General features: G+C 38.0%; 1 protein-coding gene across 5 annotated transcripts in view; it reads left to right on the top strand.

Annotated features, from left to right (window-relative positions):
* LOC128211006 (uncharacterized) overlaps window positions 1-22,112 on the top strand; it is a 32,316-nt gene extending 10,204 nt beyond the window's left edge. For 3 of the 5 annotated variants that reach the window (XM_052915405.1, XM_052915383.1, XM_052915397.1), the window contains exons 9-25: window positions 130-1,435; window positions 2,050-2,108; window positions 3,532-4,547; window positions 10,552-10,676; window positions 11,611-11,773; window positions 15,518-15,635; window positions 15,881-15,949; window positions 16,678-16,859; window positions 17,318-17,506; window positions 17,697-17,745; window positions 18,041-18,140; window positions 18,457-18,535; window positions 18,926-19,023; window positions 19,474-19,606; window positions 20,146-20,235; window positions 20,472-20,535; window positions 20,790-22,112. In XM_052915405.1, coding sequence (XP_052771365.1) covers window positions 130-1,435; window positions 2,050-2,108; window positions 3,532-4,547; window positions 10,552-10,676; window positions 11,611-11,773; window positions 15,518-15,635; window positions 15,881-15,949; window positions 16,678-16,859; window positions 17,318-17,506; window positions 17,697-17,745; window positions 18,041-18,140; window positions 18,457-18,535; window positions 18,926-19,023; window positions 19,474-19,606; window positions 20,146-20,235; window positions 20,472-20,535; window positions 20,790-20,860 — 3,911 coding nt within the window. In that variant the 3' untranslated portion in view covers window positions 20,861-22,112. Of the gene's footprint in view, window positions 1-129; window positions 1,436-2,049; window positions 2,109-3,531; window positions 4,548-10,551; window positions 10,677-11,610; window positions 11,774-15,517; window positions 15,636-15,880; window positions 15,950-16,677; window positions 16,860-17,317; window positions 17,507-17,696; window positions 17,746-18,040; window positions 18,141-18,456; window positions 18,536-18,925; window positions 19,024-19,473; window positions 19,607-20,145; window positions 20,236-20,471; window positions 20,536-20,789 lie in introns of those variants that run through there. The other 2 variants (XM_052915391.1, XR_008257192.1) reach the window with 2 other exon arrangements.
* Window positions 22,113-22,829: the final 717 nt, after the last annotated feature.

Raw genomic sequence — 22,829 nt, 5'->3', positions numbered from 1 at the left:
ATAACTGTTTCAAGTGTATGTGATGAAGTGATGAAAATCCAATAATGTTGATTGAGTACTTCGCATGTTTGGTATTATCAAAAAGTTTCACTTTCTTTCCTTTAAAATAATATGATATGACATTTTTAGATAAAAAAGAGAAACTAGATATTCTACCAGGGAGTCAGAAGAGAACCTCATTGAAGTCTGAATCAACAGACCCAGTTGTTTCTCTTGTTGAAGCTGATGTCAAACCACTCAAGGATGATTCTGATAGTCAACATTCAGTGCAATCCCTGTCCATTCTCACAGACGAGTCAGAAAATAGCATAGACTCTTCTGGATTAAAAACTGGTGGTGTAGTTGGATCTGATCCCAGTAAGCCATCGTCTACCCTAAAGCTGAAAGTTAAGTCCGAGTCAGAAGACAGTAGGGACTCTATGCAAGCTGTAGAACAGGCTAATTCTGATAATAGCTCTGAACCATTCAGTCTTGGTTCCAGACCACCTAGCAGAAGCAGTTCAGAAAATAGTCAGGACTCTCTCCCTTCCCCGCCCCCTATTATAAAGCATGTTTTTGATAAGCTGAAGTCTGATGATAGTGCTATTGATAGTGCTATGAAAAATGATAATGCTAGAAAAGATGTTAGTGCTACAAAGCATGAAAGTGCTATGGAAGAGGACAGAAATACTAAAAAAACATATGATATTGAGGCTAAGAAATCGCTGAAAATTTCTCCGATCTTATATAATTGCAATAGCTCTCCAGCTTCTGTGAAAAGACCACCGATTTTGTCAATGAATAAAACTGGAAAAACAATTTCAAGCTCAAGTAATGAAAAAACAAGTAGTGCCAGGTATCGTTCTCAAGAATTTAGTGATAGTGATTCTGAACAAAATTCCAATCCTCCAAAAGATGAAGATGATTATGTGGCATTGCCTGTGTTTAAAATCAAGAAACGAGAAAGATCTTATGAAATTCTAAGTCCTGCAAAACTGCAGATGCCAAAACCAGGTTCAAGTCAACCAGAATCATATAGAAATTTATCAGAAAGTGACAAAAAAGACACAAGCAATTTTTACAGTACACACGATGGGGCAGAACAATATCCTGGTGCTACAGTATTAAAGATACCCCAGAAATCTTATTCCTTTGATGGATTTGACAAAAATAATAGCAACAAGTCTGTTGATCAATTGTGGCAACCAGACAAGGCAGTGAAATCCCCCATAAAACCAGCAAGGTTTATAAAGCCTTCAGCTAGCCAGCCAACATTGACAATAGAGTCCACTCATAAGATAACATACAGTGATGGTCCAGATAAAACTTCTCTGCACGCCCCCAGGATCACGCTCAGTCTTTCCCCCAAGTTCTTGGTCGATGATTCCAAGGCAATGGATTATGAACCAGGTGTGCATGACAACACTAAACAGAATTCCTTGGCTGCAGCGGCAAGGTATGTGACTTTAGCTTAGTATCTTGGTTTCATTTCTTGTGGGTTTTTTATTTAACAAATTTTTGCGTTCTTATACTATGGGCTATTCCAGTAAAACATATAAGCCACAGGGGGATAGCAATTACGGTATATAAATAGTGCCGTATATGGGTGTGTCTTTTTGTTAATTTGGACCCGAAGGGGTAAATTTGCTTATATAGGGGGTGGTATATTTTAAAAGTGCCTTCCCCTTGGTGTCCCTGGGGGTTATACGTTTAAAAGGAAAAGCCCTATGTAGACTATAATGGTTTAATACTGTTTTCCACATTTTAGGTCTGTAGTTTCTTTTTAAAAAAACAAACATGTTACATTGCTATAACCATGCTATTAAGGTAAACAAAACTTCCTTAATAGCCCTTTCTTTGAAGCCAATAAAGATATTACCTTGAAACTTGGTTCACATATTTACTATGACAATACAAACATGTGCAGACAAGTAAGTCTCAAAGCATTGTTGCTAAACTGTCAGTCAAGTTATGACATTGAAAGTCTGGATAAATACCGGTACCTATTTAATTTTGTGTATTTTTAGTCCTTATAAAAATAATCAAAAAGCTTGTTTGCCCTTATTTCAGGCAGGATAAGACTGTAAAGACGACACCCCGACAGTATGAAAAGTGCGCTGGTTGTGGAGGTATTTTATTCAAGTGTCAGATTTTTTCCATTTTATAAGTAATTATGGAGAATGACTTTAACCCTTGAAAGTGGACATTTCAAATGTTTTTCTTTCACAAAATCGGGAACAATTTTTTAAGTTATTATTTAGGTTTAATATCTTCAAATACCCTTTTTACCATTTATTTGTGGGGTTTTATATTTAAACAACAATAATCTATCAGTGGGCAAGAAGTTCTCCAACAGTTGCAGTTTTCCCTCATTTTGTTGTAAGTTGATTATGCCCCCCTTCGAAGAAGAGGAGGTATTTTGCTCTGCGCATGTCGGTCGGTCGGTCTGTAGACCAAAGCTTGTCCCAGTGATAACTTGATAATTCTAGGACCTATTGTCATCAAACTTGACATGAAGGTTGTGCCTGACCCCTATTAATTTTAGGTCATTGGGTCAAAGGTCAAGGTCCCAGTGACCTTTAATGTGAAATGGTTGTCAGGGCTTGTCCGAGTGATAACTCTTTAATGCCTGAGAATATAATTGAAGATACAACTAAAATCCTTTATTAAAATGACCCCCAAGGTCATTGTGACCAGTGATCCAATGACACCTTACCGGTAAATCAATAGGGGTCATTTACTGGTCATGCCCAGCCTCAATGTCAAGTTTGATGACCATATGTTCTTGATTGCTAAAAGGGTGTCCGAGTGATAACTCAACAATGCCTGCACCCATGGCCCTCAAACTTGACTTTGAGATTGGGCCTGCCCAGTAGATAACCCCTATTGATTTTAGGTGTCCTCGGGTCAAAGGTCAAGGTCCAGTGACATTTAACCAGAAAAAGGTTGACACAGCTTCTCCAAGTGATAACTCAACAATGCCTGGACCTATGCTCAAAAAACATTACAGGGAGGTTGTGCCTGGCCAGTAGATGACCCCTAATGTTATTAGGGGTCAAAGGTGAAGGTCACAGTGACCTTAAATGCTAAAAGCTTGTCTGTTTGATAACTCAACAATGTTTGCACCCTCAAACTTGACATTTAGGTTAGGGTGACCAGTAGATGACCATTTGGATTTTGAGTTCAAAGGTCAAGGTTGCAACTAGAGGGTACATGTTTATCTGCAAACATCAGTAATCTTTTGAACATGATTAAAAACTGAACCTTTTATCCTCAAACTATTAATGGTCTTAATCTTAAAACTGCCCTGAAGGTATCCAATAACAAATCAGCTGTCATTTTGGTCCATGCACATTTCATTTTTTGTCCAAATATGGGGGGTAGGGGCATAGTGTTTGACAAACATCTGTTGTTACCAAATGCTTGAAACATGATTGTAGTTACTTACACTTTCCAACACGTATGGACTTATGCAATTTTGCTGGGAGACCAGAGTGTGGCGAAAATAAAATATATATATTTGGCTTGATAAGTGTTGGTTATTTATTTCAGGCTACTATGAGTTCACTCTGCTACCAGCCCACCATATGCAATGTAGAAGTCTAAAATCTAACATGCCAGGAAATGGTTCAAAAGCTGATAAACATTTGAGATTGAATATGCCAGCAAGTATGTCGGAACCTACAATGCGAGGTGATAAGACTGAATCAAAATCTTACATTAAGCCAGCTAGGTTTGAGGACCAGTCTAAAACATCTAAGTCTTCAAAAGGGCATATTAAATCAAGCAAAACACTTGACAATTCGGCCAAAAAGGTTGACTCCTATAATGCTTTACTCAAGCAAAAAATTGAAGCTGCAGAAAAACTTGCATATGATTCAATCAAACGGGAATTTGATGCTGCATACAAAAGAAGTCTTCAGGCAGACAGCTCTGATGATCAGAATACACCTGATGATAATAACGTTTCGCTTGTTAAGAAAGAAACTCAGCCGCAGGAACCACTACTAGATGATGCACCTCCAGAACCAGATTACGACCTTACCCCTCCCCCTGTTAAACAACTTTATAAGGATACACCACCACTTGAAGAGGGTGCACATCAACCGTTGCTAGTTGAACAGATACCACTTCCTCAACCTAAACAAAATGAAATTGAACAAGAATTACCCCATCATGCACCACACAGTGCACCACATCAGCTGGGAGCACAACCGCAGCAGGAGGGTGCACCTAAACAGGAAGGTGCACCTAAACAGGAGGGTGCACGTACTCAACCACTTCAGCAGGGTGCACCACAACACGAGGGTGCACTTCTTCAACTGCCACAGCAGGCCGCACCACATCAAGAGGATGCACCTAATCAACCACCACAGCAGGTAGTACCACAACAAGAGGGTGCACCTCTTCAACCACCTCAGTATGCCGCACCACAACAGGAGGATGCACCTAATCAACCAACTCAGCAGGGCCCACCTAGGGAACCACTACAAACACAAGTGATACAACCTCCGCCAACAGAGGCTGAAGCTTTTGTGGCTAAGTTGAATGCCATTAAAAATGAAGTGGTAAGTTAACTTTCATGTTTCGGAGTAGGAAATAAAATTAGTTAATGAAATTGTAACATTTGCTCTGCGATATTTGCGCTTGTTTTAAGCCTTTCGATAAAAATAAACTAAGAATATGATCTGTAGCAGTAATACATGAAGCTAAATTCTCAAGATAGTCAGCATTTTGCAAGAGGTTGATATTTACAATTGATTGCCTTTTGACATGAATTTAAGATTTGTAATTTATCATTGTTTGTCAATTAATGGTTTGATTTTGGGAACATTTCCCACTTCCTTTGCCTTTTAAATTTGAAAAAAATGATTGTAGGATGATAAAAACCACCATCATGTCAGTTTTTTTAGGTAGAAACCAGTACTGTTGTCCATTTGAAGGGCCAGTACCCCTGTTGAAAATTGAAACCACAACCTCTTGGATGAATGGCGTTTATTAACCAGTTTTCACATAGTGAAACCTGGTTATTAGAATGACAAACATCGTTGTTTGGACGGGCGGGCAGGTGTTTGGGCGGCTGGCGGGCAGACGGGCGGCATCAAACTCACCTATGAAACTGAATAACTTTAGTAAGGGTTGACATATCTTGACCAAACTTGGTCTATAGAAAGAGTATATGGGTACCTTTCATGGGATTGCATTTGGGGTCACTAGGGTCAAGGTCACTGTTACTTAAAATAGAAAAACAGTTGAAACTGAATAACTTTAGTTAGGAATGACATATCTTGACTAAACTTGGTCTATAGGTAGAGTTTATGGAGACCTTTCATGGGATTGCGTTTGGGGTCCCTAGGGTCAAGGTCAAGGTCACTGTTGCTAAAAATAGAAAAATGATTGAAACTGAATAACTTTAGTTAGGGTTGACATATCTTGACTTACCTTGGTCTATAGGAAGAGTTTATAGATACCTCTCATGGGATTGCGTTTGGGGTCCCTAGGGTCAAGGTCAAGGTCAATGTTACTCAAAATAGAAAAACAGTTGAAACTGAATAACTTTTGTTAGGGTTGACATATCTTGACCAAACTTGGTCTATAGAAAGAGTTTATGGGTACCTTTCATAGGATTGCGTTTGGGGTCCCTAGGGTCAAGGTCACTGTTATTAAAAAAAAGAAAAACGGTTGAAACTGAATATCTTTAGTTAGGGTTGACATATCTTGACCAAACTTGGTTCTATAGGAAGAGTTTATGGATACTTTCATGGGATTGCGTTTGGGGTCCCTAGGGTCAAGGTCACTGTTACTAAAAATAGAAAAATAGTCGAAACTGAATAACTTTAGTCGTGGTCCACATATCATGACCAAACCAGGTATAAAGGAAGAGTTTATGGATACCTTTCATGGGATTGCATTTGGGGTACCTAGATTCAAGGTCAAGGTCACTGTCACTAAAAATAAAAAAATGTTGAAACTGAATAACTTTAGTTAGGGATTACATATCCTGACCCAACTTGGTATAAAAGAAGAGTTTATGGATACCTTTCAATGGATTGCATTTCGGGTCCCTAGGGGCAAGGTCACTGTTTCTAAAAATAGAAAAACAGACAAGGGCTGAAGTTCTTCCGTCAATCATTAAAAACCTGGTTTCGTCGCATTGTGGCGTTTCTTGTGTATATCACTAGACCACTATTGCCCCTTGTCTCTGCTTTACAATGATGTTACAGCATCTCCAACCACTTGGATGAATGGCAGACATGTATATCACTAGACCACTCTCGCCCTGTGTCTCTGCTTTACAATGTTGTTACAGCATCTCCAACCACTTGGATAAATGGCGGACATGTATATCACTAAACCACTCTTGCCCTTTGTTTCTGCTTTACAATGTTGTTACAGCATCTCCAACCACTTGGATAAATGGCGGACATGTATATCACTAGACCTTTCTTGCCCTGTGTCTCTGCTTTACAATGTTGTTACAGCATCTCCAACCACTTGGATAAATGGTGGATATGTATATCACTAGACCACTCTTGCCTGTGTCTCTGCTTTACAATGTTGTTACAGCATCTCCAACCACTCGGATAAATGGCGGACATGTATATCACTAGACCACTATTGCCCCGTGTCTCTGCTTTACAATGTTGTTACAGCATCTCCAACCACTTGGATGAATGGTGGATATGTATATCTCTAAACCACTCTTGCCCTGTGTCTCTGCTTTATAATGTTGTTACAGCATCTCCAACCACTTGGATGAATGGCGGACATGTATATCACTAGACCACTATTGCCCCGTGTCTCTGCTTTACAATGTTGTTACAGCATCTCCAACCACTTGGATGAATGGTGGATATGTATATCTCTAAACCACTCTTGCCCTGTGTCTCTGCTTTACAATGTTGTTACAGCATCTCCAACCACTTGGATGAATGGCGGACATGTATTTCACTAGACCACTCTCGCCCTGTGTCTCTGCTTTATAATGTTGTTACAGCATCTCCAACCACTTGGATGAATGGCGGACATGTATATCACTAGACCACTCTTGCCCTGTGTCTCTGCTTTACAATGTTGTTACAGCATCTCCAACCACTTGGATGAATGGCGGACATGTAAATCACTAGACCACTCTTGCCCTGTGTCTCTGCTTTATAATGTTGTTGTTACAGCATCTCCAACCACTTGGATGAATGGCGGACATGTATATCACTAGACCACTCTTGCCCTGTGTCTCTGCTTTACAATGTTGTTACAGCATCTCCAACCACTTGGATGAATGGCGGTCATGTATATCTCTAAACCACTCTTGCCTGTGTCTCTGCTTTATAATGTTGTTACAGCATCTCCAACCACTTGGATGAATGGCGGACATGTATATCACTAGACCACTCTTGCCCTGTGTCTCTGCTTTACAATGTTGTTACAGCATCTCCAACCACTTGGATGAATGGCGGACATGTAAATCACTAGACCACTCTTGCCCTGTGTCTCTGCTTTATAATGTTGTTGTTACAGCATCTCCAACCACTTGGATGAATGGCGGACATGTATATCACTAGACCACTCTTGCCCTGTGTCTCTGCTTTACAATGTTGTTACAGCATCTCCAACCACTTGGATGAATGGCGGACATGTATATCTCTAAACCACTCTTGCCTGTGTCTCTGCTTTATAATGTTGTTACAGCATCTCCAACCACTCGGATAAATGGCGGACATGTATATCTCTAAACCACTCTTGCCTGTGTCTCTGCTTTATAATGTTGTTACAGCATCTCCAACCACTCGGATGAATGGCGGACATGTATATCTCTAAACCACTCTCGCCCTGTGTCTCTGCTTTATAATGTTGTTACAGCATCTCCAACCACTTGGAAGAATAGTAGACATTTATATCACTAGACCACTATTGCCCTGTGTCTCAGCATTACAATGTTGTTACAGCATCTCCAACCACTTGGATGAATAGTGGATATGTTTATCACTTAACCACCATTGACCTGTGTCTCTCAATTTGTCTCTCAATTTCTAAATTACAATAAGTTAAGAAATAAAACCATATCCAATAGTCAGAGCTGTGGGACCACTCTAGATGTCTTTCATCGTAGGGCACGGGGCATTTGGAGTTCAAAATTACTCATTTGGCGAATATCCCACAAAAGGGTGGGAAAAAAACCATCCCCCTTTGGCATCAAAAATATGTTTCAGTCACACTTTGGGATGTGACGGGGTCAAGCCATAATGCAGCCACTATAGGGCCCGGGCAGACCTTTATAAACTCAACAACAACAACAATCTGTGTCTCTGCTTTACAATGTTGTTATGCCCCCCTTCGAAGAAGAGGGGTATATTGCTTTGCACAGGCATGTCGGTCGGTTGGTCCGTCGGTAGACCAAAGCTTGTCCGAGTGATAACTCAACAATTCCTGGACGTATGGTCATCAAACTTCACATGAAGGTTGGGCCTGACCAGTAGATGACCCCTATTGATTTTGGGGGTCATCGGGTCAAAGGTCAAGGTCACAGTGACCTTTAATGGTAAAATAACTTTAAAGCTTGTCCGAGTTATAACTCAACAATGCCTGCACCCATGGCCCTCAAACTTGACATGGAGGTTGGGCCTGACCAGTAGATGACCCCTATTGTTTTGGGGGGTCATCAGGCCAAAGGTCAAGGTCACAGTGACCTTGAATGGTAAAAGGTTGTCCGAGTGATAACGTGACAATGCCTGCACCCATGGCCCTCAAACTTGACTTGGAGGTTGGGCCTGACCAGTAGCTGACCCCTATTGTTTTTGGGGCTCAATGGGTCAAAGGTCAAGGTCACAGTGACCTTGAATGGTAAAAGGTTGTTCGAGTGATAACTCAACAATGCCTGCACCCATGGCCCTGAAACTTGACTTGGGAGGTTAGGCCTGACCAGGAGATGACCCCTATTGTTTTTGGAGGTCATTGGGCCAAAGGTCAAGGTCACAGTGACCTTTAATGATAAAAGGTTGTCCGATTGATAACTCAACAATGCCTGCACCCATGGCCCTCAAACTTGACTTGGAGAATTGACCTGACCAGGAGATGACCCCTATGGTTTTTGGGGGTCATTGGGCCAAAGGTCAAGGTCACAGTGACCTGGAATGGTAAAAGGTTGTCCTATTGATAACTCAACAATGCCTGCACCCATGGCCCTCAAACTTGACTTGGAGAATTGGCCTGACCAGGAGATGACCCCTATGGTTTTCTGGGGTCATTGGGCCAAAGGTCAAAGTCACAGTGACCTTTAATGGTAAAAGGTTGTCCGATTGATTACTCAACAATGCCTGCACCCATGGCCCTCAAACTTGACTTGGAGAATTGGCCTGACCAGGAGATGACCCCTATGGTTTTTGGGGGTCATCTGGCCAAAGGTCAAGGTCACAGTGACCTGGAATGGCAAAAGGTTTCCGAGTGATAACTCAACAATGCCTGCACCCATGGCCCTCAAACTTGACTTTGCGGTTGGGCCTGGCCAGAAGATGGTCCCTATTGATTTAAGGGGTCATTGGGCCAAAGGTCAAGGTCACAGTGACCTGGAATGGTAAAAGATTATCCAAGTGATAATTTGACAATGGCTGCACCCATGGCCCTCAAACTTTATTTGGAGGTTGAGCCTGGCCAGAAGATTGTCCCTATTAATTTTAGGGGTCATTGGGCCAAAGGTCAAAGTCACAGTGACCTTGAATGATAAAAGGTTGTCCAAGTGATAACTGAACAATGCCTGCACCCATGGCCCTCAAACTTGACATGGAGGTTGGGCCTGACCAGTAGATGACCCCTATTGATTTTAGGGGTCAAAGGTCAAGGTCACAGTGACTTTGAAAGCAAACTCGACAATTCTTGTACCTATGATTAACAAACTTTACATGAAGGTTGGGCCTGCCCAGTAGATGACCCCTATCGACTTTGGGGGTCATCAGGCCATGGTCAATGTCACGGTAACCTTTAACACAAAAAAGTTAACAAATCTTCCCCCACTGATATCTCAACAATGCCAGAACCTATGATCATTAAACTTGACATGGATGTTAAGCCTGACCAGTAGATCACCCTTATTGATTTTAGGATTCATAGAGCCAAAGGTCAAGGTCACAGTGATCTTGAATGGTAAAAGGTTGTCCGAGTGATAACTCAACAATGCCTGAACCCATGGCCTTCAAACTTGACTTGGAGTTGCATCTGACTTGTAGATGACCCCTTATGATTTAGGGGTCATCAGGTCAAGGTCAAGGTCACAGTGACCTTGAATGAAAAAAACTTGTCTTGTGATAACTTGACAATGCCTGCACTGCACCCATGGCCCTCAAACTTGACATTTAGGCTGGTGACCAGCTGGTGACTCTGGATTTTGAGTTCATAGAGTCAAAGGTCATGACAGTCATAACACACTTTATCCTCACACTTTAATGGTCATAATCTTAAAACAGCAACAAATCAGCTGTCATTTCGGTCCATGCATATTTCATTCAATTGTCCATATAATCCTGACAACATGGCGCTCAGGGGGGCATAATGTTTGACAAACATCTCTTGTTGTTACAGCTTCTCCTGATGCCTGATGTGGAGGACATATACCTAGAAAGATTTGTAACGAATTACCTGGATCAACCAGATGCTGCCAATGCCATATGTGACTACCTCTTTGAACATCCAGATTACCCACGCAAGTATGAACTCTTCCAAATATTCTTTGTTCAGGTTTAGCTCATTTGGGTGACACATCAGCTTTGCTGTGCAAGAAGTTTACTTTGGCTCAAAAACTTGTTACAAATGTTGACAGAGACAATGCGCACATGTGTCGCAAAGGCTCACATTTCAGGCTCTCATGATTTTTTCTCCTCAATTTTGTCTAAATACTAGAGCCAGAGTGATGAAACTTTACAGGAATGTTAACCAGCATGTGAAGTTGTGAACCTGCCAGGGGTATATAGTGTGCCTGCCTCTGGTAAAGTAGAGTTATGGCCCTTTTCTAGTTAAAAATTGCATATTTATCATGGATATTTGTGTCACTCTTCTCAATATCGGCCAGAGTCATGACACTTGAGAGGAATGTTAACTGGCATGTTAAGTTGAGCATTTAGGGTCTGGCTTGCGGCAGTGTCCAGCAGAGTTATGGGTATTGTTCTTATGCTTTCACTTTAAGACAAAATTTTGTCAAACATGCACCCATAAACAGGAGACATTTCAAACAAAAGAAATCATAGTTGTTAGGTTATTCCCTGTTTTGACTGGAAAATCCAATTTTTTGACAGGATTTGAAGCAAAAACTGGACACACACACACTACTTTGTGGAGTACATTGTGCAGCGTGTGTTTTCTAATTAAAGATTATGTTCAAACATAGATTAATCATTTATTAATCTTCTAGACTGAATAGTGGTTAAAATAAGCACAAGCTTGCAAGCCTGTACTGATAAATGCTTTCTTAACTTTCTCAAATTCTGGATTTTATGTAATGTAGCGGGTCTTGATCAACAAATGTGTGCCTGTTCATCTACAAGTCTAATGACATTTACTGCACATATAAGTCCACATACATACATACAATTTTCATGATTGTATTAATGTTACAATATCAATTGCATCTTATTTTGACAACAGGAAGAAAGGTGTACCGGTAGCTGGGACAAGTAAGGAAATTGTTGTTGATATGAACAAGAACTATTATATGCCTGAGAAGCTTATGGACGTGTTCCCTGACCTGAATGATGAGATGAAGTACTGTAGGCAGGCCTTTCAAGTCCTTACCTTGGAATTTGGCTGGGTATGTATGTCATTTCTTTTTCTTATTTCACGGAATTTTGGTTGAAGAGTTGAATTATTGAGATCTTCTGCTTTCAAAAGCATTTAACTGGGTCATAACACAAAATCTATTCCAGATTTTAAAATGAAACTTGGTACAAGTGTTGCAAAGCCAAAATATGAATGTATTTTTTGCAAGTCCCATAACTCTTGCTTTAAAAAAATGTTGAGTAATGCTCCATTTTCAACTGAAAAACAAGAAAATAGCGTTGTTGTTTTATATTTAATGTTTTTGTTTTAATCAGTGTTGTACATGTAGTATATTAAAATACATGTAGATTAATTATGAGGATGCACTCTCACTCCCAAATAGAATTTACCCCAATTAATACAATTGTTTAAATATACCAAAAAGGATGAATAAATGTCAAAAACAAGGGTTCTGATGAAGGATACCGAGTTTATTTTGAAAGATAGGTGCAGAAAACATGGTATTTCTACCTTATAAGATGATAGAAGATCACAGTAAATCTTTTAGCATTCACCAATCATTCAATATTCTTGCATTTTCAGCTATTACTTACAGCGTTACAATCTTGTTACCGTAAATGACTGGGTGTAAGACGCTAGGGGGTACTAGACGCAGGGGAAAAAATCTGTGAAAAGTCCAAGAAAAAAACTTTTAATCTATGTTTTTGGTTAAAAGACGCATAGAAAGATGTCAAATCGTCTGGCATTTACGGCCACCATGTTTGTTGACAGTGACAAAAAAAAATTCGTGAAAATGGCGACGGTTATCTTTAAAACCATACAGTGATAAACTGTCGAGAATGCAATGTTAAGTTATGCAAAAACCTTATATTGTACGGGTTTGTTCTCAAAATGTCAACACCTACAGAAAAGAATAAAGAATGTGACAAAGTGGGAAAAAACAAGACCAATATCGCAACAGTTTGTAGTATTGGTATGTTAAACAGGTTAAAGGCAGTCAAGTTTTTCACACCTTCTCGTACAACTGACAAAAAATATTTTGACAGTGCCCAACTTTGCTTTTTTATATGCAAGTTTAACTATTGTTTAATTCAATTTATTATTCAAAATAATTTTGAATAACTTTAATCGAAAAATATTTTTGTTTAAATTATAAACGTCTTACGATATACCGTATCCGGATCTTCAACTGCCGTTTTAACTTGTATATACTCAATCAATATGACGTGAGTAACATCCCTTTCTACATAAATCTAAACAAACTCTCAGCTTGAAATCGACCTGAGAAAAAAAGTTAAAAAAATTGTTACTGGGTACCATATTATATCATGCATAGGACGCACTTTTTTACCCCCAATTCTCGTCTTAAAAATTGCCTGCGTCCTTTCTATCTATTAGAATTTCATCTGTTTTTTTCCAAGTCCATTTCAGGTCGAAAATATCGGACCGGGAAAGAACGCGGTAATAGTAAGTATCTGTACTGCGTCACCGAAGAGAACAACTGACATAGGTAAAATCACGCAAGTTAACATACGCAGAAATATATTGAATGTTTACTTTAAAATGATTTATTGAGAAATAAATTGAAAACAAACATGAGTGTTTACTTTTTTATAAAAGGGACGCTACTCACAAAAACTCGATGTGAGTAAGCATTTAACTGGATTGAGTTATAACGGCAACGGAAAATTGGGAAAGGAGGTAAATATCAATTAATCGTTGTTCATGATTTTAATGTTTCGATATTTTACACAAAAAAAATTGTTGTATGTTACTGTTTTAAAAAAATAATAAGGGAATGTGCATAACGCAAAGTAGCATTATTGTCACTTTCAAATCTTTTCAAATGTGCGAAGGTGTGAAAAACACCCGGTGTCTGTCATTAGAAAAACATCAATAGAACGAACTATTGCGGTGGTAATACCTAGGGATGCAAACGAATGGCAAAATTGATATTCGAATATTCGGTAATTCTTTCGATCGAATATTCGATAACCAAAATACATCTTTTCGAAGTTGTATTAAACTATTATTATCATTCGCTTAAGTTATAGCCAATTCATTTTGATCCTTCTTTGTCGTAGCAACTACGCGCGGCGGACCCTGATTTCCCCATATGAGCCTCTGAAATTCCCCATTTTTATATGGAAAACGGTAATTCATTATGAACAATCAAAAATCAAAATCGAATAATTCCGCTGCCTTCATATTGTGAAACAATGTGAAATTAGATGGATTCCTAATCATATGGCGTAATGAGCCAATGGAGGGTCTTTCCGTAGGACGAGCAGTCTCGTTCTGGGATAGACCTCTACCTTATATACCAAACCAACTCGGGAACTAGTAAAATGATAAAACGAAACAATAATGAATTTGATTCTTCTACATCAATAGAGGCAATATATCCTAAAACGCTATACTATACAGTAACATTTCAAAGCAAGAACAGTGCATCGATACATGGAAAACAGTTAACAGCACATACATCTGCATTATTGTAGCAAATGCCATACATAGTATCACGGCAATTTGAGCAATGTTGCATAGCTTAATCTGCAACCAAGACAGCACATTAGTGTGAAGGCCGTTTCCTTAAATCCTTAATTGGCAAAGGCATTGGTGTCACTTGTCCAATAGCAAGTTGTAAAATTACGGGGACTTTTTATAGTACCCGGCGATATGTCCCTAAATGACATATGACGCGTGTTTAGTGTATTGTCATCACATTCACACCTCTGGCATTAGGGGCCAATCATTGTAAAAACATGACAAAAGAACTTAATACACAATTGCAGCCTTGTAGGTCAAAGGTTTTTTTATTTTATTTATTCAACATTTTTTATTCGAATATTCGAATACCGATTTTGCCATTCGAATACCAAACGTTTGATCGAATATTCGAATATTCGAATATTCGTTTGCATCCCTAGTAATACCGTATGGTTGTTTGTTCGCACTTTACCGGTCGTGCCTTCCGCTGGCAAGGATAATTACCGACACGCATTAATTATGCCTGACATGCTTTATTCCACGCAGCGACAAGCCTTATCAAAACAATCATCAGTTTTGACGATACACAGTTTTGCAACGGTTGAAACAGTTGACTGTCATTCAGAAGGCATGTCTGAACTATTGCAACGGTTGTCTGTCAGTCAGAAGGCGTGTCGGGACTATTACAGCATTTGTATAAGTCTTATAATATGCTTGAATGTTCTCAAAATGTCAAGACTTATATCATTGTTGTGTACACTAAATTACCGAAATGTTAAATTACCGAAATACGAGGATAATTATCGAAATACACAAGACAGTTATCGAAATATGCCTTATATACATTTTTTTTTGCTTCAATATATGTTATAATTACTTTACCGACCTCAATTTTTCGGCTCCGATTTTGACATTTTTCCGCTGCGTCCTATCTTATATATTAAGGGTTTTTACCGTTTTTTCAACCATTTTTTGCCTGCGTCCTATCTATGCTAGCGTCCTATACATGATATAATATGGTATTATACGCAGGCATTTTTTTGCATCGAAATCTGAGGGAAAAAAGGGCGTCTAATACCCAGTCATTTACAGTATCTGTTATTAATATTTTCCATAAACACATTATTTAATAAGTTATCACTCGAAATTTATGTTTGTTATACATGTGTATGTTTTGATTTGAACAGAACTGATCTGGAATGATTTTATCCAATGTGAGAAGAACTCCTTAATTTGTAGAATTTAAAAAATGTTTTATAAATGGCAGTGTTATTGTATATTGTAGTTCCAGGCCAACTTTATGAAAAAGATATTTGAACAAATGTATGAAAGATACGCCCCGACACATCGCTATCTGACAGCAGTTTGGACAAAGATATTGGCCAATGTTAAAGCTGGAAATGGTTAGTAGTCTGTTTTATGTTTCCATAATGGGTCATGAAAGAAAAAGTGGGATTTCTGTAAAACTTTATACAGTCCCGTCAAATTAGGTAGCAACTATAATTTTGGAGGCCTCAAGTGCCATTGGCAATTGTTAAGTTTAGCAAAACTGTTTTAGAATTGTAGTGTAACGAATTCATTAATCATTGGGGGTTTGATGCAGAATTATTTGACACTGTATGTATACTATGTTTACTCAACCTTTCAGATGATGTTATTACCTCACCTAATACACTGAAGCGCAAGTTAAGGTCACTTAATTTGGAAGTAGAAATTGGTATGTGGATGTTAGATTTTGAGAGTTCACTAATGACAATAAGCAAAAAGAATGTATGTTTTTCATTGTTTTGTCACAGCCTTGGTGTTGGCTGCATGCTTCAAAATCATCATAACTGGAAAACTAATTTACATGAAACTAACCTACCCGATACGGGAATGAAATCTCGAAGATATCTCCGGTACCAAAAGGGCTAGGAGGTTGGTTCTGGTCTTGAAATTTAGCACTCTTGATTTTCTACTTTACGCCACCGTCGGCGCATCTCTGACGTCATTGCGTACAAGGCTATTTTACACTCTATCACTATTGACTATCTTTATTTTTAATAACGACCATTGTCAACGTATGCCTCTAATAACAGAGAGCTAGAATTTGCAAATCCGATGTGTCACCTGTCTGGAATTGCCCATCATTTTTCTACTGAAGGTTATTTTGACCTTTTGACCTTTAATTAAACAAATGTTATTTACTAACATAACTGATGTGCATAACAAGTTAACTTGCCTTTAATTGCTGAAAGTAATTGATCAGAAATGAAAGTGTGATGCTGACACTGTACAAAGTCTGCCATGCTTTGCGGGCCATCTCAAAATTGACAACTAGCATTGGGATTTGTAAATAAAACTGATGGAAACAACATGTCATAAAACATAATTAAATAACGGAAATTAACTTATATGTTCTCCAATAGTGATAATATTTGAACATCTGTCCATGTTGATTTCTAGAGCATTGCATCCACAACCCTTGGGAGTCCAGCAGCAGTGGTGAGAAGGCAAAGATGCACAAGGTCAGCGTCCAGCTGCTGAAAAACAGGCGAACAAAGGGCACCATTAATACTGCTAACCTCATGCACCTCATTGTTCAAGAAATGGAGTTTGTACAACAAAAATCTCAAGAAACAGCCAAGGTAAAATGTCTGCTGACAGAAATATGTGGTAGGATATAGTTTTGAGATGCAATGTTGTGGTGTCCACTCTTAGTAAAGGTGTCGTGAGTTTGACCTCAAAACAGGCACTTTCCCATGGCCTGTGTTTCAAGTGAGCTGTTCATAACCATTAAGCTATGATAAATTGGTAAACTAATGTAGCGTACTATTAGACTAGGCTGAAATCTTGTTTTAAAGAGGAAGCAGTGTGTGTATAAGGGATGCTTATAGAAAAGTAAAGACATCGGGAAAATAAAATATTAAATCTAAGTATTAAGATACTGAATCACAAAATATTTCTAATTCTGTAAGTACACGAGTGTGTATGTAGCAGGCAGATGAGGTTTATTCTATAAGTAAGAATAAACGGAGGTAGGGACATATTTCCAACAAAGGCAAACTAATTATATAATGAATAATTCTTGTAATGTGTTACCTAGGATGAGGACCTTGCTGTTGCCATGGCGATGAATGAAGAAGAATATGCTGTGGAAGGGCAGAGTATTGAGTGTGGCTGCTGCTATGGGGAATTCCCCTTTGAGCTGATGGTGCAGTGTTACGACGGCCACTTGTTCTGTCGGACCTGCCTGGAGCAGTACGCTCGAGAGTCAGTCTTTGGCCAAGGAAAGGTTAAGCATATTTTTTCATTAAAGAACGAGCGGTGATTATTTGTCGTTTGAAATTATGCAATTGTTATGAACTTAATATATTAAGTGTCAGCTCAATGAAATTTTAATTATTATGATGTTTCCAATCAAATTCGAAATGAATTACCCTTAAAAGGATGAATTTGAACAATTTTGTAAAACACTATTTCAGGCTGATTTGAAGTGCATGACAGACATGTGTGATTCAGCATTTCCAAAGAGTAAGTGATTTTTTTAAATATCATGCCAAATTCATTTCTTGATTCACATATACAGTCGAAACTAGTTGGCTCGATAATCCAGGGACCAGCCAAATACTTCAAGCCTTGCGATTATCAAGTCAAGCGGGAATGCTTACACAGAGTAAAACAAAATCAAGAAATGAGTCTGTGACAAGCCTTGTGGTTTTTTCTGACATTTATCTAAAAGTGAACCTCCAGACAACAAAACAAGGCTGATTTAAGAGGTGGTTGTATCCATGCTTTATCATGCATAAAATTAACATTCCATTTTCAGGTCAGCTGGAGAGGGCACTTCCTTCAGACATATTGACCAAGTATGAGGATCGTGTGGCCGAGGAGAACCTCAACATGGCTGACCTCGGCGATCTCGTCAAGTATGCAGAATTGTGTACTTTCATTACAATCAAATACTGCTTTGACAGTTTCTCTTGTAAATAGATTAGAAAATATAGATTATTGTGTTAAAAGTACATGTTGATAGTACAGTTAGTTGTTTACAGATTAGCCTGGTGATGATTTGTGATCAAATTATTGTTAATCCAACTCGCCAAGTGTGTTCCTGTATTACTGTCTTTGTTGTTGTTTTTAGCTTGAATGAAAGCAATGGCAAGTCAATCAGTTTATATATAATATGCTTGAAGAGAAGTTTCCAATACTATGTCGAAGTTATGAGTTACTGATGTATTGCAGATGCCCTAAGTGTGATTTCCGTGCTTTTATGGACCCTGGTGACAAGGTGTTCAGATGTATGCATGACAAGTGTATGAAGGTAACAGTCCCATTGAAATAATTTTTGCAATTAAGATTGAAATAAAACTATAAATATATAGGCAAAAAAAGTCAACAGGTATTTAAATAAATTACTTCTGTAGATTTTTTTAATATTTTGGCAAGGTTCTTTTTTCAAGAATTTTACAATTAGACCAATTTTGTGAGTTGTAAAATTTGCAACCTCATATTTTAATCGTTATAAAACATAAGTAAATCAATATAGAGCTGTGTTTTCTAGACATGGATAAATCGTCTATATCACAAATATTGTATCCTTTCCAAATGTCAACAACCTTCAGTGTTTATTCTCTCTCTCTCTACATATATGTATGTACATGCTATAATATCTCCCTTCTGCATGTATGTAATACTAAATTGCCTGTTTCAGGAATCGTGTCGTTACTGTGGCATTGAATGGGATGAGCATTTTGGCAAGAAATGTTCGGAGGTGGAGCAGAAAGATGAAACTCAATTGAGACTTGAATAGTGAGTTTTAATTTCATTGCAGCTTGCTTGCATTATCAGGGTCTGCAGTACATATTAGGTTTTCTGAAGCAGTACTTTGAATTCCTCTCTGCCTTTGTTTTTATCTATATCTGAAAAATATTACATATAAATAGACTGCTTATGCTTGTTAAAGATACTGTCAGTTTTCTAGGAACATAATGTTCAAAGGGAACATTGAATATACAGTAAGCCTGATAACTCCTTTACATGTAAATGTTCAATGGGGACATTGAATATAGTTATACGGTAAGCCTGATAACTCCTTTGCATGTAAATAGCACTTGCTGCTGTTTTATGAAGTTGTAATGGAAATTGTAAATGCATGTTCATGTTTGGCTGCATTTTGGCAATGTGAGCCCAGCTTCCAAAGTTAGATTCACCCAGGCCTTATTTAAGATAGAATTTCTGATGCATTACTGTATATTGCAGCGAGGAGAAGATGACGAAGGCGAAGGTGCGCACGTGTCACCGGTGTAAGGCACAGTTCATGAAAGAGACCGGCTGTAATAAAATGACATGTCGCTGTGGGGCCACCATGTGCTACATCTGCAGAACACCTGATGTATGTATTGTAGCTCAGTTAGATGTAGCTATTTCCTTATGCACAAAAACAATTCATTTAAAAGAAATCTGTAAAATAATGGTTCCTGCTTCTAAGTGCAATGTTCTCAGTATTGTATTAGCCTTTTCAAAAGCTCCACATCAAAAGCTCTGTAGAGCTTATGTTTTTAAATTGCCGACTTAAAGTAAAGTTGATGTAGTTGCCAATGTGTGGGTTGAACCTCCGACCATTTGCTACTACCGGTATTTAACTGGTCTTGGCAAATTATGTACTCTGTACCATACCTATTGTGCCATTCACTATATAAACATACAATGTACATAGATGGAAAATTAAAAATAAATGCAATTAAAGACAAAACATGCCTACCGGGTATTCCAAATCAAAATTTATCATCCCTGTCTCAATTCTGGCTAAAAAATCAACAATAGTTTTAATTACTAAATCATCTACTCTGTGAGCCTTTACAATTTACCTGGTTGTTTTTTTTCCTCTCTTGGATCAAAGATTTTTACCTAAAAACATGTTTGTAATTGCAGATCAACTATAAGCACTTCTGTGGTCACCCAAGAGACCCGGGCCAGGACTGCACCAAGTGTAAAGCATGCAGTCTGTGGACTAACCCAGAGGTAGGAAAACACCTGCAATACTAGTTGACCGATATGCAAATATTTTAAATTACGGAAAAATTTACTGTATATACATATATCATTTAACACAAAGATCATATTGGCATCCTGAATTATTTCTGTCTCACCATAGGTAACTGCATAACATTATTTTCATACAGGGCCTGGTGGTTTGAAGTGAATATACAAGAATATCTGTTTCTCTTCTTTATCATAATACTTGTATACATTTTCAGGAGGATGATGACAGAGCTGTGAATGAGATCCAGAAAACTGCCATTGAGGAGAGGAAGAAGAAAGGTTATACACCACTAAATTTCTCTCTTTAAACACCTACTGAACATTCCAAGTTTGAATTATTAACTTTATGTAATAAATGTATATCTTGGAATTTCAATAGTCATTTGTTACAATGAAGGCATGTGGTTTCTTTGTACAGTTGCAACCAAGATTGTTATTTTATAGAATAGAACATGTACATCTTAAACTCACTGATGACATTTCTTAGTTTTTAAATCATAATATATAATACATGTACATTGTGTTTTTAATAGGCTTCAGCGATGAAAAGACAATTGGTGTTCCGGAAACACAGCCTCCACCCAAAAAGAAAGCCAGAATTTGATCTTGGGCGATGTGAAAGTGTGATATAGGACTGCCACAACTGTGTTCACTCATTCTAAGACTTTTGGCTGTGATGACATTTTTCATGCTTTATCTAGACCATAACAAATATATACATTTGACTGTGCCACTTTCTAAATATGCCATTCACCACACATTTCACACCTTTTGGTTTTGATGCAATGTTCAGAAAATTGATTTTATGATATAAATAAAATGAAATAAATTACAACTCTAGCTTGCAGAGCTATTTTCTGAGAAAAGGCTAATCAAATAACATACCAATAATACAACACAGAATCTTGCGAAAAATAATTATAATTAATGCATTCATATAAGATTACAGTTAAATAGTATTAGCAAAATTGTTAAGACATAAAATAATATCATATTAAATGGATATAAATACATCAATTCTAAATAGATAGAACATTATAAACATATGATTTTTTTTATATTATCACTGTTGACGAGATGATACTCCAAAAATACAAATAGTATTCCTTATGTAGTCCATTGTCAAATGTTTACATACGAGTGTGCCACTTTCTAAAAATGGTTGTTTGTCATCTTGTAAATGGCTACAATGTTGTAGTGGTTTGACATAAGCTTTGGTACAATCTTGAACATGGATAGGAGATTTGTATTGTCTCCTTTGTATCACCTTCATTCACATGTGCAACTGTTAAACGCATGTTTGACTTTTTCACCAGTCTGTAATTCAATATGTATTTTGCTGAGTAAATATTATCGGTTTGTGTATACAAGGGTTGTGTTTATTTGTATTAATGTGGAAATTCAGGTGTGTGCTTAGAGATGGAAATGAAGATGCACGGCCTCATTATCTCTGATGGTTTTTTAGCTCACCTGTCACGTAGTGACAAGGTGAGCTTTTGTGATCACTCTTCGTCCGTCGTCCGTCCGTCCGTCCGTCTGTTCACAATTGCTTGTGAACACAATAGAGGTCACAATTTTGACCTAATCTTTATGAAACTTGGTCAGACTGATCATCTCTATAAAATCTAGGTCAAGTTCGATATTGGGTCATCTGGGGTCAAAAACTAGGTCACTAGGTCAATTAGTAGAAAAACCTTGTGAACACAATAGAGGTCACAATTTTAGCCTAATCTCAATGCAACTTGGTCAGAATGGTCATCTCTATAAAATCTAGGTCAAGTTCGATATTGGGTCATCCGCGGTCAATAATTAGGTCACTAGGTCAATTAGTAGAAAAACCTTGTGAACACAATAGAGGTCACAATTTTAGCCTAATCTCAATGCAACTTGGTCAGAATGATCATCTCTATAAAATGTAGGTCAAGTTTGATATTGGGTCATCCGCGGTCAACAACTAGGTCACTAGGTCAATTAGTACAAAAACCTTGTGAACACAATAGAGGTCACAATTTTAGCCTAATCTCAATGCAAGTTGGTCAGAATAATCATCTCTATAAAATCTAGGTCAAGTTAGATATTGGGTCATTTGCAGTCAATAACTAGGTCACTAGGTCAATTATTAGAAAAACCTTGTGAACACAACAGAGGTCACAATTTTGACCTAATCTTTATGAAACTTGGTCAGACTGATCATCTCTATGAAATCTAGGTCAAGTTCGATATTGGGTCATCTGGGGTCAAAAACTAGGTCAGTAGGTCAATTAGTAGAAATACCTTGTGAACACATTAGAGGTCACAATTTTAGCCTAATCTCAATGCAACTTGGTCAGAATGATCATCTCTATAAAATCTAGGTCAAGTTCGATATTGGGTCATCCGCGGTCAATAACTAGGTCACTAGGTCAATTAGTAGAAAAACCTTGTGAACACAATAGAGGTCACAATTTTAGCCTAATCTCAATGCAACTTGGTCAGAATGATCATCGCTGTAAAATGTAGGTCAAGTTTGATATTGGGTCATTCACGGTCAATAACTAGGTCACTAGGTCAATTAGTACAAAAACCTTGTGAAC

This window comes from Mya arenaria, chromosome 2 (assembly GCF_026914265.1).
Source record: "Mya arenaria isolate MELC-2E11 chromosome 2, ASM2691426v1".
Lineage (NCBI taxonomy): Eukaryota > Metazoa > Mollusca > Bivalvia > Myida > Myidae > Mya > Mya arenaria.
Note: the sequence above shows the minus strand (reverse complement) of the source record. Positions and strands in the feature narration are given on the sequence as shown.